This window comes from Rosa chinensis, chromosome 4 (genome assembly GCF_002994745.2).
Source record: "Rosa chinensis cultivar Old Blush chromosome 4, RchiOBHm-V2, whole genome shotgun sequence".
Lineage (NCBI taxonomy): Eukaryota > Viridiplantae > Streptophyta > Magnoliopsida > Rosales > Rosaceae > Rosa > Rosa chinensis.
Genome location: NC_037091.1, coordinates 64,009,810 through 64,024,532, shown reverse-complemented (window position 1 = coordinate 64,024,532; position 14,723 = coordinate 64,009,810). Strand labels below are relative to the sequence as shown.

General features: G+C 40.0%; 2 protein-coding genes across 4 annotated transcripts; both read right to left on the bottom strand.

The window, feature by feature from the left end:
- Window positions 1-7,773: 7,773 nt before the first annotated feature.
- LOC121052937 lies at window positions 7,774-10,125 on the bottom strand. Its single transcript, XM_040519065.1, has 3 exons — window positions 9,177-10,125; window positions 8,210-9,027; window positions 7,774-8,116 (listed from the first exon to the last, which is right to left on the bottom strand). The coding sequence occupies exons 1-2, from the start codon at window positions 9,335-9,337 to the stop codon at window positions 8,541-8,543; spliced, it is 648 nt and encodes a 215-aa protein (XP_040374999.1). The 5' UTR covers window positions 9,338-10,125; the 3' UTR covers window positions 7,774-8,116; window positions 8,210-8,540.
- A 42-nt stretch (window positions 10,126-10,167) lies between these two features.
- LOC112200499 (vacuolar fusion protein CCZ1 homolog B) lies at window positions 10,168-14,087 on the bottom strand. Of its 3 annotated transcripts, none has more exons than XM_040519064.1 (11): window positions 13,873-14,087; window positions 13,569-13,769; window positions 13,393-13,486; window positions 13,107-13,290; window positions 12,971-13,009; window positions 12,756-12,883; window positions 12,229-12,324; window positions 11,613-12,068; window positions 11,193-11,348; window positions 10,809-11,038; window positions 10,168-10,568 (listed from the first exon to the last, which is right to left on the bottom strand). In XM_040519064.1, exons 2-11 carry the CDS (start codon window positions 13,757-13,759, stop codon window positions 10,538-10,540), a joined length of 1,605 nt encoding a protein of 534 aa, XP_040374998.1. In that variant the 5' UTR covers window positions 13,760-13,769; window positions 13,873-14,087; the 3' UTR covers window positions 10,168-10,537. The 3 variants fall into 3 exon arrangements, with proteins under 3 accessions (XP_040374998.1, XP_024197306.1, XP_024197307.1); XM_024341538.2 differs by having other exon boundaries at window positions 12,756-12,865; window positions 13,873-14,086; XM_024341539.2 differs by lacking the exon at window positions 12,971-13,009 and having other exon boundaries at window positions 12,756-12,865; window positions 13,873-14,085.
- Window positions 14,088-14,723: the final 636 nt, after the last annotated feature.

Sequence of the window (14,723 nt, the reverse complement as noted above, 5' to 3'; positions counted from 1 at the left end):
ACTATTTTCATGATCTCATGTTGACCATGGATTTGGTATCCGCTACTATCTAATTGTCCCCAAGACAATAGATTTTTCTTCAGGCCTTATCATACATCTTCACTTTGATGGTACCAATACCAGCGATCTCATAGGGATAATCATCTCCCATGAACACAGTTCCTCTTCAGATAGGTTCATATTGGTGGAACCATTCTCTCCGGGGAGTCATATGCCATGTTGCTCCTGAGTCTATAAGCCAGATATCAACAAACTTTCTCCTCCCTTCAGTAACTGTTGTTGCCTCGCTGTATAAGACTTCACCATCATCTGAGATATTTGCTACACAACCCTGAGCTCTTGATGACTCAGGACCTTTTCCTTTGGTTTCTTCATTCTTCTTGAGAAGCCAACACTCCCTTTTGTAGTGCCCTTTCTTGCCACAGTGATGATACATGACATTCTTCTTACTTCTGGATTTTGATCTACTCTGACTTTGACTCCCACTGGGGCCATGTTTCGTTGATCTCCCTCTCGTTATCATCAAAGCTTCGGCCTGCTGTGAGCCACCCAATCTATCTTCTTTGCTCTTGCGCCGACTTTCTTCTTCAAGAACCGCAGCTACAATATCATCGAAGACTAGTATTTCTAGATTGTTGGTTAAGTTGATGATGAGTTGATCATACGAATCAGGTAGACTTTGAAGTAGAATTTCAGCACGTTCACCCGTCTCTATGTTATGCCCCATTGCTGTGAGAACAAGGTGTTGAGTGTGTTGATGTGGTCGGTCATTGTCGTCGACTCCATTATCCGAAGGGTGTAAAGATTTCTCTTCAAGAAGATTTTGTTGTGTAGTGATTTGGCCTCGTACAATTTTGTGAGTGTATCCCATCTCTTTTGCCGTATTCTTCTCCGCCACACTTGACAATACTTCATCGGCTAGTGCTAGATGCAGATTAGCAATCGCATTGCCATCCATCTCGTTCCACTTGCCATCGTCAGTGATCTCCTCAGGCCTATCTCCAATTGTTGCCAAGTAGTTATCTTTTCTCAAGACTGCTTTTATCCTCATTTTCCACAATGAGAAATTGTTCCCATTGAACTTCTCTATTTCGTACTTCGTCGCCATTGTTGAAGATGCCTCCTTTCCACTAACTGGATCTCACTTTAGCACGAAAACCGGCTATAAACCTGGAGCTCTGATACCACTGTTAGGAAGCGTTGTGGTATGGGGCACCCAATTACAACTGAAGCAGAAACTATGAAAATGAGTGAAGCACAAGATGATAGGCAAATTGTAGAAGGATTTCACTATAGCAAAAGGATACAACAATTTCTCTTCTGCAATAAGGAGAGCAACAATTGAGAATACCCTCTCTCTTATAACATGAGGAAATACACACTAACAAAGGAAAGACACTTGAGTTTTAGGAGAAATCTCCATTTTCTCTCTAAACTCCACTCCCTCTCTCTCTTTGTTTTCACTCACCACAACATGGGATTCCAACTCTATAACTCAAGACCTCTATTTATACTAGATAGAGGAGGTTACAACTAGCTTCTTAAAGCTTAAGAAACTTAGCTATAGATTGCATTGAAAGTAGCCACAATCTTTGACCTATCAACAACTTAAGACCTATCAACAACTTAAGCATGAAGTAAGTCACAATTTTTGACTTATCAAAAATACCATGCTTATCAAGAACTTAAGCATGAAGCAAGCCTCCATTTTTGACTAATCAAGAAGATCATGCTTATCAAGAACTTAAGCATGAAGCAAGCCTCCATTTTTGACTAAGCAAGAAGATCATGCTTATCAAGAACTTAAGCATGAAGTAAGATGCACAAGTGGCTTTACTTCCACACTTTGCACAACAGCTTGAGTGCTTATCAGCTGTAGTTACTGTCCTATATTTCCTTGTTTAATTCTTTGTTTATGCACAGTTCGGATGAAGTGCCCTTGTGTTGGTTTCTGCCTTTCTGGGGGTGTCTTAAGGAATTGCTTTGTTGTAACTATTCAAGGCAACAGATGGTTTATAAAGATGTCAAGGCAATAGTGCACATTACTTTGTTAATTGTAACTCTTCAAAGTAAATAGATGATCTGTTCTGCAGTGACTTCTTATAAATGTTTCTTTCTTGCTTTATTTTCCTTTTTGTTCTGCGTACAAATGATTCCTATCCATTATGTTATTAGGAAAAAGAAAAGGATCGGAGCAGCTTATCTTCAACCCATTACAAATGGACTTCCTTACGGTGTTCATGCCAAGATAACCATAACTCCGTAAGGCATAAACCATATTCACAAAACACAAATAATTTCATGTTTTGCCTGGTTCGAGGGAGCCCATGTTTTGTATCTTTATAACAAATAATTATGACCATACCACGCAGCTAACATATCGAGAGAGATACGAGGACTGAAAGCAACGTATGTATGAACTCATTTTTTGGTTCCAACTACGATATTCAAGATTAATATGTCATGGAAAAGTCCCAAAAACTTAATGGTAGAACTATACAATTGACGCAGTCGGATTGATAACTAGGTTTACCAGCAATAAATCTAAGCAAAAGATTCTGGAGTCCACCAGAGATAAAAGAGAATAATCTCAATTTAATTGATAAAAGATGAAAGATAGTTCTGTAGCCGTTTAAGGTTGCTTATATATGGGAAAGAAACCATAGGGCGACTAACAATGAAACCCTAAAGCCCACGGATTAAAACAAAACAAATCCAAAATAAACTAGAAAACCTAAAATAAAAAGAATGTAAAACTAGCCTAAAAATATGAAATCACGAATCGGATAATTAAGACGATACATTTTGGCCTAAATCTGATAGGGCTCACTAAAGTGAGTCTTGAAGATCTCGTCGTTCCCATTCTGGAAAGCTATCATGCATCTCAAACGGACATTCTGGCCAAAAGTTAGTCAAATCTGATTCAAAATCAAAACCTAACTTTTCACACGAGAAACCTGAAAAGTCCAAAACCAAATTTTCTTGGATATTGCAGTGGCTAGTAACCTCATCATGCGTGAATTACCTATTTTCCAATCACTCTTCTTAATTCCACGCTGCTTCTTTATTTTTTCTAATTTTCCGGCTAAACCAGGTCCATTCTCGTCCTACATCATTCTCCTCCACTATGAAAGAACTCGCCCTCGAGTTCCTCTTGAATAAAGGACAAGAATAGGTAGACAAAAGACTCGAGAAAAAATTAGACAATTGAACCTGTGGATTATTGGCCTGATCCTCTGCAAATTTTGATGGCACAATCATGAACCCAACGCCAAAGATGAGTCTGTCATATGCATTTTGGCTCTCATACACAACCTTCGTAGATTCGTCTCGGCTCTCAAGGTTGCATTCTTGAATGATATCTGGTTCTGAGTGATTTATTTCAGGCTCCAAGACTTCTTCATTATTAATAACCATGTCTACATGAACAATTTCATCTTTAACCTCTTCTTGGTCATGATGGATGATTTCTTGTGGAGCATCTTCCATTAGAAATTCTTCTGACTTTTCTTCAGATAAACTATTAATGTCAACGGGCAAAGAAAACTCATTGGACTTTAACTTCTTCTCAAAAACCTTAGGAGGGTAATTCTTGATCGAAAAATCTCTAGGCAAAAATTTTTAGTTAAGAAGACCTTTCATCTTCCTCCATGTTTGAACACGCTCTTTTCCTTGCCTCTGACGAGAACTCTGCAATTGATCCCACCAATAAGCAGCATCTTTTTTTAGTTTCCGAGAAACCATCTTAGCCTGCTTGTGTTTTGGAACCTCCATGATCTCAAAGAAGTTATCCACTTCAACCTGCCAATCCAGAAAATCTTCTACACCCAAGTTGCCCGAAAAGAAAGGAATTTCGGCCTTGACTTTGTAATCCTGGTCAGCTTGTCCCTGTTGTTCATGTTGCAAAATTTCTTCTTCAGACTCAGATTCTGAAGTATTAACAACAACTTCACCACGTGGAGCCCTAACTCGCTGGCCTCCTTCCCTACCTCTATTCCGATCGTTGTTGTTGTGGTTGTTTCTCTCTCCCAACAACCCACGAATTTCTCCAATCTGCTCGTCCACCCGATTGTTCATGGTGTTGATGGCAGCGGTAAACGCTGCCGTGAGAGCTTCGATATCTGATTTTGTAACTTCACCCATTGCTACGAAGGCAAATAAAAGAGACAGGGAAGACCTGCTCTGATACCATGTAACGTCCTGGACCTAAATTTTACCGTTTACTAGTCATTTGGACGGGAAACGACAATTTCTTTCACTTTTTACTTGTTTAGATACTTTTAGTGGCCCTAAAAGTTGACTTTTCGTTTGGGTCAAAATTTGAGGAAACTTCCTTCATGAAAATTGTAGAGGACGTTAAACCGAGCGCGTGCATATGTGGTGCGTAAAAATTGGGGTTCGTATGTGAAAGTTATAAGCGAAAGATTAAAGTTACTATTTACGGTTACTGTTCATGGTAAGTTTCTATAAATAGCCGAGTTACTGTGGTAAGTTTCCATTTTTGGAAACCTACCCGGCTCTATCTCTCTCCTCCCCCGACATTTCCTTCCTCTTCGGCCCGATTCTTCCTCCTCCGATTTCTCCCTCCTCCGGCTGACCCACGGCGAAATCCGGCCATCCCCGAGCTTGCCTCCTCCCCCTTGACGCATCTGTGGTGGTATTTTGGGGAGATTTGGCCGGAGGAGCTCGATTTCTTGCTGGGAAGGTTACTGTAGCAACTTGCGTGTTTTGCCGATTTCCGGCGATTCCGGCCGTCTCCGGCCACCAAACCGGCGTCGAAGGTTCGGTTTTTGACATAGATCATTTCCCCTAAGGTCTTTCATTTCAATTTGCAGTGTAGAGGTCGAATTAACGATTTGAAATTTCTAGGGTTCTTGGAGTTTTCTGGAAAAATTTCACCGGCAGGTTTCGACTGTTTAAAGGTAAAATTGGGATGTGTTGTAGTTGAGAAAATTGATCAGTGTGTTGAGTAGGTGCTACTGTCAAAATATGGTGGCCATCGGAGGTAGTGGCCGCCGGCGAGTGGGGCCCACGCGCTGCCACTGTTGGCGGCGCGTGGAGGCGTGTGTGGGCAGTGTTTTAATTTCAGTTTTTAGCCCTTTAAATTGTATAATTGTTGTGGAGCTTGTATGTGAAGTTTGGTGAATTTTGGAAGAGTTTGGATATGTTTGTGAATTCCCGAAGTTTGGAAGTTTTGGTTGTCGAATTGTGGGAATCCGACCTTCGGGTTTCCTTTGTTCCGATATGGAATACTTTAATCGACGGAGATAGATTAATGGTGAAGTTTGGATTGAATCCGGAAAGAAATGGAGATGTGGAATTTCGTAGGGTTTTGGGATTCATTATAGAATCGTACTTGTTTATCGAATTATTGTTTACGGAATATAATTGTGTACAGGACGAGGTACCGACCCTTCGCTTGACGAGGATCCTTACGCTTGGGTACCACGTTAGCCGCATACTGTGAGTGGACTTTTGTTTTAAATAAGGATGCATGCATTTATTTCTTAAAATAATGCTCTAGTTATTAATTATATTACATTTTGAGCAAATGAATTGATTTTCGGAATTTGATTTCGGTTTATCTTGTGGATTTGCTTTCAATAATGAGTTTCAAAGGTTGGTTATGATTTATAATATTATTTGACTAATTACTTATTTCCTAGATAAGAATCTATGGTTAATTTCGGACATTATTTTTGCTATGCGCGGATTCAGAATTTATACTCTACTTTATTTTCAAAATATCCGCCAAAGTGAAATATTGGCTATTATGGTTTTTTCTTACTTACTATTTTGAGATTGAGAGAAATCTTGGCGTGCGGGGTCACGTCTTTGCACACTTGGATTCTTATCTCGTGAGAAATGTGGGGAAGCTATACGGATTTATTGGTTTTCGACGATTTTCTTCCTCACCATACGCAGGTCATGTGATTCGGTCTCCTCCTCACTTACTTTGTGTTTGTGAGTGGCAGTGGAGGTAGCTTTTCTCCTCCTCACGTGGGTGGCAGTCGAGGTAATGTTCTCCTCGCACAATCTATGTGTGAGTGGCAGTCGAGGTTATTAGTTCTCCTCCTCACACAATCTATGTGTGAGTGGCAGTTGAGGGTAGGTTGAGCCTAAGGGGCTCCTTTACCCGTATGGTGACATCTCTTCCCCTTATCCTTTTATTTGTTACTTGACTAGCGGGGCTAGTCCGATTCTTTTAGCCAGCGGGGACTGGTATGTTTTCATGAGACTCCGAGTTTTAAAGACATACGTTTTATAAACGTTGCATGCATCGAAGTTTTTACGAATTTAAATACGTGGGAAAGTATAAACTTCTTTTATTTTGTAATTATTTATTTTGCCCACTCACGCTAACGTTTTTATGTACTTTCCCCTGGGCCCTTCGGTTTCAAATGCCCAGTTCGCAGTGTAGCTGTTCGGCTTTAGGAGTTGAGGCTTAGCACCACCGCTGTCATCTATCCCTCGTAGGTTACTTGCTAACCTACTTTGTATATCGTTGTTCTTTTGGTTTTAGACTGTTCTGATAACCTTGAGATTTTTGTATTAATATTGTAACCTATGACTTGGTTGTAATTTGAGTTAATTGGATAATTTGATATTCTAAATTGTGGAGTTGTGCGGTTTTGGGAGCAGGGTGGCTCCAGGAGTTTTGGAGGGTTGTTTAGAAGTGAAATTGAAATTCTACAGGTTTTGGGTTGCCCATTTTTAAGGGAGGTTATGCCGAAATTTTTGATAAACCTTCTTTAAATGTGGGTCCCGCGGGGCCACTTCGGATTCCACCCGGACCCTGTCATACCACCTGACGCAGTCGGATTGATAACTAGGTTTACCAGCAATAAACCTAAGCAAAAGATTATGGAGTCCACCAGAGATAAAAGAGAATAATCTCAATTTAATTGATAAAAGATGAAAAATAGTTCTGCAGCCATTTAAGGTTGCTTATATATGGGAAAGAAACCATAGGGCGATTAACAATGAAACCCTAAAGCCCACGGAAATATGAAATCACGAATCGGATAATTAAGACGATACATTTTGGCCTAAATCTGATAGGGCTCACTAAAGTGAGTCTTGAAGATCTCGTCATTCCCATTCTGGAAAGCTATCATGCATATCAAACGGACATTCTGGCCAAAAGTTAGTCAAATCTGATTCAAAATCAAAACATAACTTTTCACACGAGAAACCTGAAAAGTCCAAAACCAAATTTTCTTGGATATTGCAGCGGCTAGTAACCTCATCATGCGTGAATTACCTATTTTCCAATCACTCTTCTTAATTCCACGCTGCTTCTTTATTTTTCTAATTTTCAGGCTAAACCAGGTCCATTCTCGTCCTACATCAACAATAGATTAAACAACAAAAAAGTCATGAGGTGCTGGCTGTTCTCCCTCATTTACCAGTTTTTCAGGCCTTGGCAACCAATCTACTCCTTCAGGAGGCAAATCATTTTAGTAATCTGTGTGAGCAACCATACTGAATCATTTTAGCAGGATTCACTTTAAGCCGCATCCTATGCTGTCAACTCCCTTTAGCCAATGTGAGGATATACATTATTGTGGTGCCACCTACAAAATAAGCATTCGGAATAGGATACAATTGAGGGGAAGTGTGTGTGGGACTTGTATCCTAATACTCCCCCTCAATTGTATCATATTCCGACTTGTACCAAAACTATTTTTCTGAACTAATTTCTTGATTCATAAGTTCCTGTATAGAAATTTCATGAAGAGGCTTGGACAATAGAGATGTACGATTCAGAAGCTCCGTCGACACATGTTCCATCATCGGCCTACATTTTGGTTTGGAGCATAGGCACGCCAAGGCTAATGTGGCTAGCATAACCACACTAGAAGCTACCGGTTGAAGGCTGGGAGGAGATAGCCGTGAATCCAACACATCTTTCAGCATAATTTGTAAAACCAAGGATGGCTTTGTCGACATTAAGGAAGATGTTGCAATCAAGGAAATCAAATTTTTTTTTTTTGAATGAGAGAGGAAAAGGAAATCAGTTCTCCAGGATGTCTTCCAATGATTATTTCTAGGGCCACCACTCCAAAACCATAAACATCGCATTTCTCAGTCACGGCCATGGTGAATGCAAGTTCTGGTTTACCAAAAACAACAGATATTAAGAAGCATGGAAGCATAAAAGAATGAGAAACAAGGGAGGCAGAGAAGTTTAAAAAGATAAGTTCACCTGGAGCAACATATCCAGGAGTACCAACTAGCATTGTTCTATTAAAGGAATTAGGATATAGGAGTCGTGCTGTGCCAAACTCAGATAAAGACGCCACCATTTCGGAGTTAAGAAGAATATTGCTGCTTGTCACATCGGTGAATGATCGGTACAGTGCAGTTTTAGTGCATGTGTTAGGCCTTCAATGATATGTACTCTCTTGATCCAATCCAATTCTGCAGCTTCAATATCGTTGCTTAGAACACTACATAAGCTTCCTCCTTCCTTGTATTTATAGACCAAGAACATACAACGCTTGTGCAAACAAAAACCATGAAGCTTCACAATGTTTCTATGTCTGATCTCTGATAACATTTTTGCTTGATTGCTGAATCATTTGAACGCAGCTGGCTCCTCCGCTTCCCAATGGTGAAGCTTCTTCAAGGCAACTACTTTGCCGCTTGGTAGCTGTAGATGCAATGGATGTATTAAGAACCTTAAGCTCCCAGAACAGTATATCAGTAAGGCATCTGTGCAAGGGTGTTGGAGCCAGAATGCGGTTCAAGTCACAAATGCCTGGCTCAGAGAGGGGCTTAGGCAACGCTGCATTACGAGGGATCTCAAGTGGGGGGTTCAGGTTCCGCATGATGGCTTCAGGGACAAGGTATTCTACGTGTGGTTCGATGCGCCGATTGGATACATCTCCATCACCAAGTGTTACGCTCCTGATCACTAGGACAAGTGGTGGAAGAATCCTGAGGATGTCGAATTGTATCAGTTTATGGGCAAGGACAATGTGCCATTCTACACAGTCATGTTTCCCTCCGCGCTTCTTGGAACTGGAGAGAATTGGACATTGATGAAGAATATTAGCGTGACTGAGTACTTGAACTATGAAAAAGGCAAGTTTTCCAAGAGTAGAGGCATTGGAGTTTTTGGAAATGATGTAAAAGGAACGGGTATTCCGGTTGAAGTTTGGCGCTATTACCTGCTGACTAATAGGCCTGAGGTATCGGACACATTGTTTACTTGGGCCGATTTACAAGCAAAACTCAAAAGTGAGTTGGTGGGCAATTTGGGCAACTTCATCAACCGAGTTTTGAGTTTTGTTGCCAAACCTTCAGGCAAAGGAGGATATGGTGACACCATCCCTGATGCTCCTCATGCAGACTCTGATGCTTTGACACTTCAATTAGCAGAAAAGGTCAGCAGGTACGTCGAGCAGTACATAGAAGCAATGGAGAAGCTCAAACTAAAGATAGCGCTGAAAATAGCAATGAGCATCTCTACCGAGGGGAATGCATATCTCCAAGAAACCAAGTTCTGGAAGCTTTACAAGGATCGAAGGACCGACCTTGGTGCTCCATTGTCACCAAAACTTCAGTAGGGCTAGTGCATCTTCTTGCTTGCTTATTGGAACCGTACATGCCCTCATTTTCTGCTAGAGTACTTGAGCAGTTAAAATTGTATCCTGCTTCACTTTGTGATGTCAGTAGAGCGAAACGGCCTTGGGAGCTTGTACCTGATGGTCACAAGATTGGCAAACCGGAACTATTGTTCAGGGAATGGAAAGATGAAGAAGTTGAATCCTTAAAGAAGAAGTTTGGTGGAGGCTAAGCTGACAGGAAGAACGAAAGAATTTTATTTTTTTTGCATGGGTGCAGGCTTCGTTATCCCCCTTTTGTTTTCTGGAAAAGCAAATGTTATGTCATTTGATTTGCTCGTGTTCCTTTTCTGTCCTAGCCAGAATTTTTGTGGGGAGTTAGGCCCTTCGTCCCCTCCTCACAGCATGTACTTGATTCTTTTTTTTCATTGAGACATCCATTTGTTCCAGTAAGTACCTATGTCCTACAGTTGGCCCAGACTTTTATTGCTTAAAATGAAACAAACGCGTTGTTGACTTGTGCAATTTAGATGAAGGTTGAGCTAAGCAAATAATAGGGTAGTTGTGGCCGAAAATATTAGAGTGCATCACTACATTTCATGTTACAACATGCATCTTTCTGTTTTTTATCAAAGAAACAAAGTCAACAACATAAATAGCAATAGAATTCCAACTAGTGACAAATAAAAATTAAGCACCTACTCTTCTTTTTCATCTCTAGCCAGCGACAACTCAATTCTGGCACAGCTTTCCAACTAATACTAATAAAAAACTTACAATACAAAATTATCGACACAGTGATAATAAATGAATATTTATTTTCTCCTGGCAACTAATTCCACAGAAATCTACAGTACGCGGCCCGACATTGCTTGTGGGAGCTGAGAGGCAGGAAATATGACATTGCTTTGCTCGGTCCAACATGTATGATGTTTGTACAGATATCATAATCCAAGAAATTTTCCCTAATTCAACGAGAAAGCTCCGCCGCAGTACCTGCACAACTCAGAGAAAATGCAAGCCTGTAAGTATGCTCTAGTGCATTCAGATCATGAGTGATCTGCAAATCGTGGAAAAGCAATTAATGTGTTTACAAAGGGAAGAGAGAAATGAAAAGCTCAAATAAAAGTTCAAAGAGGCTTCCATATAATACTTATTATTGAAGGAAATTAATAGTGACGATCACGACAACTATTGCAAACGCTACTTGCAACTTCAAAAAGGAATATGCAGTACCTGTTGCTGAACTTTTCAACAGCATCGGAGGCGTAAAGAAGTGTTTCATTGGCTTTTTCCAGAACCATGTAAAGCTCCTTCCCTCTTGTTACCCGAGCAATAACCCAAGCATTGTTTTTTGCCCTGATGCTAACTTCCAACTCTTTTTCATGACCGGGGCTATCCCACTGTGCTCTACTCTTTTCTCTATCAACTTCTTCTCTAAGCTTACTTAAGGCAAGTAAGGACTCCTGCCACAGAGCTTGAAAATCGTTAGATAGAGCACAAATTGAAGATGCAACCTAGCCTAGCTGGTATATGGCACCAGTAACATAAATAGAAAAGATGAAAGTACAGAATTAGAGGAAAGAAGAGAGCAACCCAAAATGTGGTGAAATGTTCTACCTTACTAAGCGTTGTGACCTTTCCTGTTGGAGAAGCCCTGGATACGTTTCTGTCTCCATCCACTAGTAAATACCGATATCCACTAACATGATATGCGTTCTCACCGCCCCATCCTTTTGATAGTTTTTCTTCTACTTTCAACAGCTTTAGGGATACCTGAAAAATAGTAAATATACCTCAAGTTCAATCGATGTTATTCCAGTTTCGTCGCAAGAAAAAGCTAAAACTCGGCAAATAACATAAATCAAAATCACCGTTACAGTTAGGTGGATAACTCTGACAAGCATAACATATAACCTCTATTTGATTTAGACATCAGATTGCATCATGGCAATGCTGACAACAAGCACAAACTTCAAATAAACTGCATGTTTTCATAGAATAAAACATTATAGCTACTAGAGAGAATAGAAAACTAACATTCTCAAGAACTTGCTGCTTCACTGTAGAAAGACCTTGCTCCCCATTCAGTACTGAAGAAACAGGAATGAGAAAAAGTAAGGTGAGGCTTTTATGCTGATGGGCACACAGATACATCCTTTCCTCTGACTGATGGAGAAATACTGTTGGAGTGGCCGACACCCCGGTACTAGGCTCTGCACCCCAAATATCAGTGGCAAGAAAACCATCGTTCCCTTTGGACCACTTGTCCAGCTTCAATGGCCGTATGACGCGAGAACTGTTGTCTCCAGCAGAAGAATTGTTGTGTGAGCCATGATACTGCTCAGGAACAGTACCAGAATCGGACAAGATAGAACTTGAGGAAACGTTAGCTGTAGCTCCTTTGCGTAAATAAGACCAGGAACTTGCTCCAGAGGACAAAACATGGGGTGTCAACCTTAAAACAGCATATGCAAATAGGTTTACGGTGTCATCCTAACAAAAATAGAAAAAACACAAAGTTAGTGGTTTACGAAATAAAAGCACCCAGGACTCTGCTATGAAAATTCTAGGATAAAAAGTGTAATTCAGTTTCTAAGCACATCAAATAATTACAAAACATGAAAATTAATAGGCTGAGAAGATCAAACCATACAGGAGAAAGTGTTGTGGATACCAACAGGTCCTGAAACAAGATTAGTGAATGACAGGGCAAGTTCCCAGCACTAGATTCAAGTACCCTGACAAGTGACTGCAAAGACAAATGAAACCGTTCAAAACATGTATACAGGTATGCAGTTACATTTATTTAAGGACTAGTAGGATTTTCATATACAACATAAAAGCCAGGTCAAAAGGAGGATTTCACTAATAGAATAGTTGGGGCGTATAGGTAGTGTTACAATTTAAGGTTAAAAATACGTAAGGGATCAAGGGCAACCGATTCTGGCATCAAAAGATGATGTCTATACATCTTAGTAGTAAACATGATAAGAAAAGTATAGAGTTGACACAACAACAGTACATAAATCTAGAACAATCCTTGAGTAATGCACCTAACCTATTTCAAGAACAAGTCTAGAACACTAAGCTGAAAGTTTTATCACAACTAGTCAGGGAACAATATGAAAAAGAAGAATTATTCCACAAATTTATGACCAGATATATATTCTGAAAACAAACCTGAACTTCAATTGCGGCTTCCCGCCCTACAGTAAGCATCTGCACAGTTCCACGCTCCTTTAAAGAGTCACGGAATGATGGCATCAGTAGCTTCTTCCCAACAAGAAAATCTGCCTCAGAGAGCAAAACTATACATATGAGATTCAGCAACTGCGGCATTACTTAGGCAGAATAATCCAATTTGAGAGGATATGACACAGCAACTTGAGTATTACCCCAGCAGCACTCATCGAATGGAGACCGCTTTTCAAATGCTGGCAATTAGTGACTTTACAATGAAATTTTAACCAAAAGACAATGTAAAACCAGACTTCAATATAAAAGTAAGAACACAACTATTTCATAACTTACCACCAAGATAATCCATGACGAAAGAGTACAAATGAGATCTAGCTAGCACTCCCCCCGGGTCTTTATCAAGCATCGCTCTTACAGAACCATGAAACATTACAAAAAGAGAATGCACTTCCTTAAGAACCTTTCTTAATGCATCAGTTCTCCATTTCGCTTCGTACTCCATGCTTTTCTCCACTACCTAACCACAATGTGGATCAATTCTCTTACCCTCCTCAAAATTCAGCAATAGCACACTTTACTCATGATAATCTATGTGCTGAAAATGAGTGACAAATGTTACCATAACCATCCAGATATCGGGTTCGGCCTCGTAAAAAACATGTGAATGCCTATCTGCTTCTATGGCCTCACAAGCCGCCTCCGGAGAGAAGATTCTGCATTATAAACCACGAAATTTTCAACCAATTCTACTCATCAAAATCCTCCAGAGCTTAAAATGAACAGAAAGCAAAATACCTGGTAAATGTGATGAGTCCTTCACTGAGCCCAATCACAGAGAACTGAGCTGAGAAAGGCAAATCAGCAGGATAGAAAAACAGTATCTTATCCAACTCTTGGCCTTCGTTTTGACCCCTCCGCAAATCAAATATGCACAATTGCATAGCTTCTGGGCCAGTAGTGGCAGTACTAGCGGATGCCAAACCCATAGCTATGCCCCTAGGTTAGATTGAACAATCAAAACACTGGTATTAGAAAACTGAAACCCTAATTTCTTCAGCTTAGGAATCGAGAAGTGAATGATCGGATTAGAATGGCTTACTTGAGCCGGAGGCCGGAACGAAGCTTCGTGCAGGGATTTGATCTTGAGTTGGTATGAGATGCTCGGCGATTTGAGAGAGACGAAGGGCTTTGAAAAATTTGAACGGTAGGTAAATCGGTGGGGGTGTTTCAGTAATCACTGCTGCGCCTATAACAGAATCTCTGGTCCTTCTCTAACTAAATGTTCCCACGAGCACGAGGGCCTGTATTTTCTTTTCTGTTTTTTGAGAAATGGAGGGCGTGTATTTTTAAAGGAAAAATAGTTTTTCTTAAAAATAAAAAGAAAAATTCTACGGGTGAGACTTTTTACCCAACAAGCTGATTTCAATTGTGCTTCACTTACATCATTTTGTGAATCAAATACAAATATGCTAGTCGTAATGTGCAAATCTAACCGCTGATAATGGTGTCAGAATTAGTTTCTATTTTAATAAATCATCATCCGCCACACTAAAAGAATTTCGAAATCATTACATTAAATTGTAATGCTTCTTCTTCTCTAGTCATTCGCTTTCTTATCTTTCATTTTAGACACACTGTTTATCCTTCTTCTTTTTTTTTTCTTTTTTTGGGCACCCATGCAATTTTTAAAGTTAAAAATCTTCAAGCTTAAGCTCCTTCACCGTACAATTATCATTTCTAAACTTTCATCTTTGAACTTATAACCAGTTTGAAAATACAAAACCATCATTATCTTCACCTTGAAACTCAAATCAATTGTGGTGTTGAAAAACCAATTGTCAATTCTTGAATTGTGGAACCTATATCTTACCTAGAAATGTCACACCTACTTCAATTTCTTTTCTTTCATGGTCGAAAACCTAAAATTGTACCAAAGAAAACTACATTGTC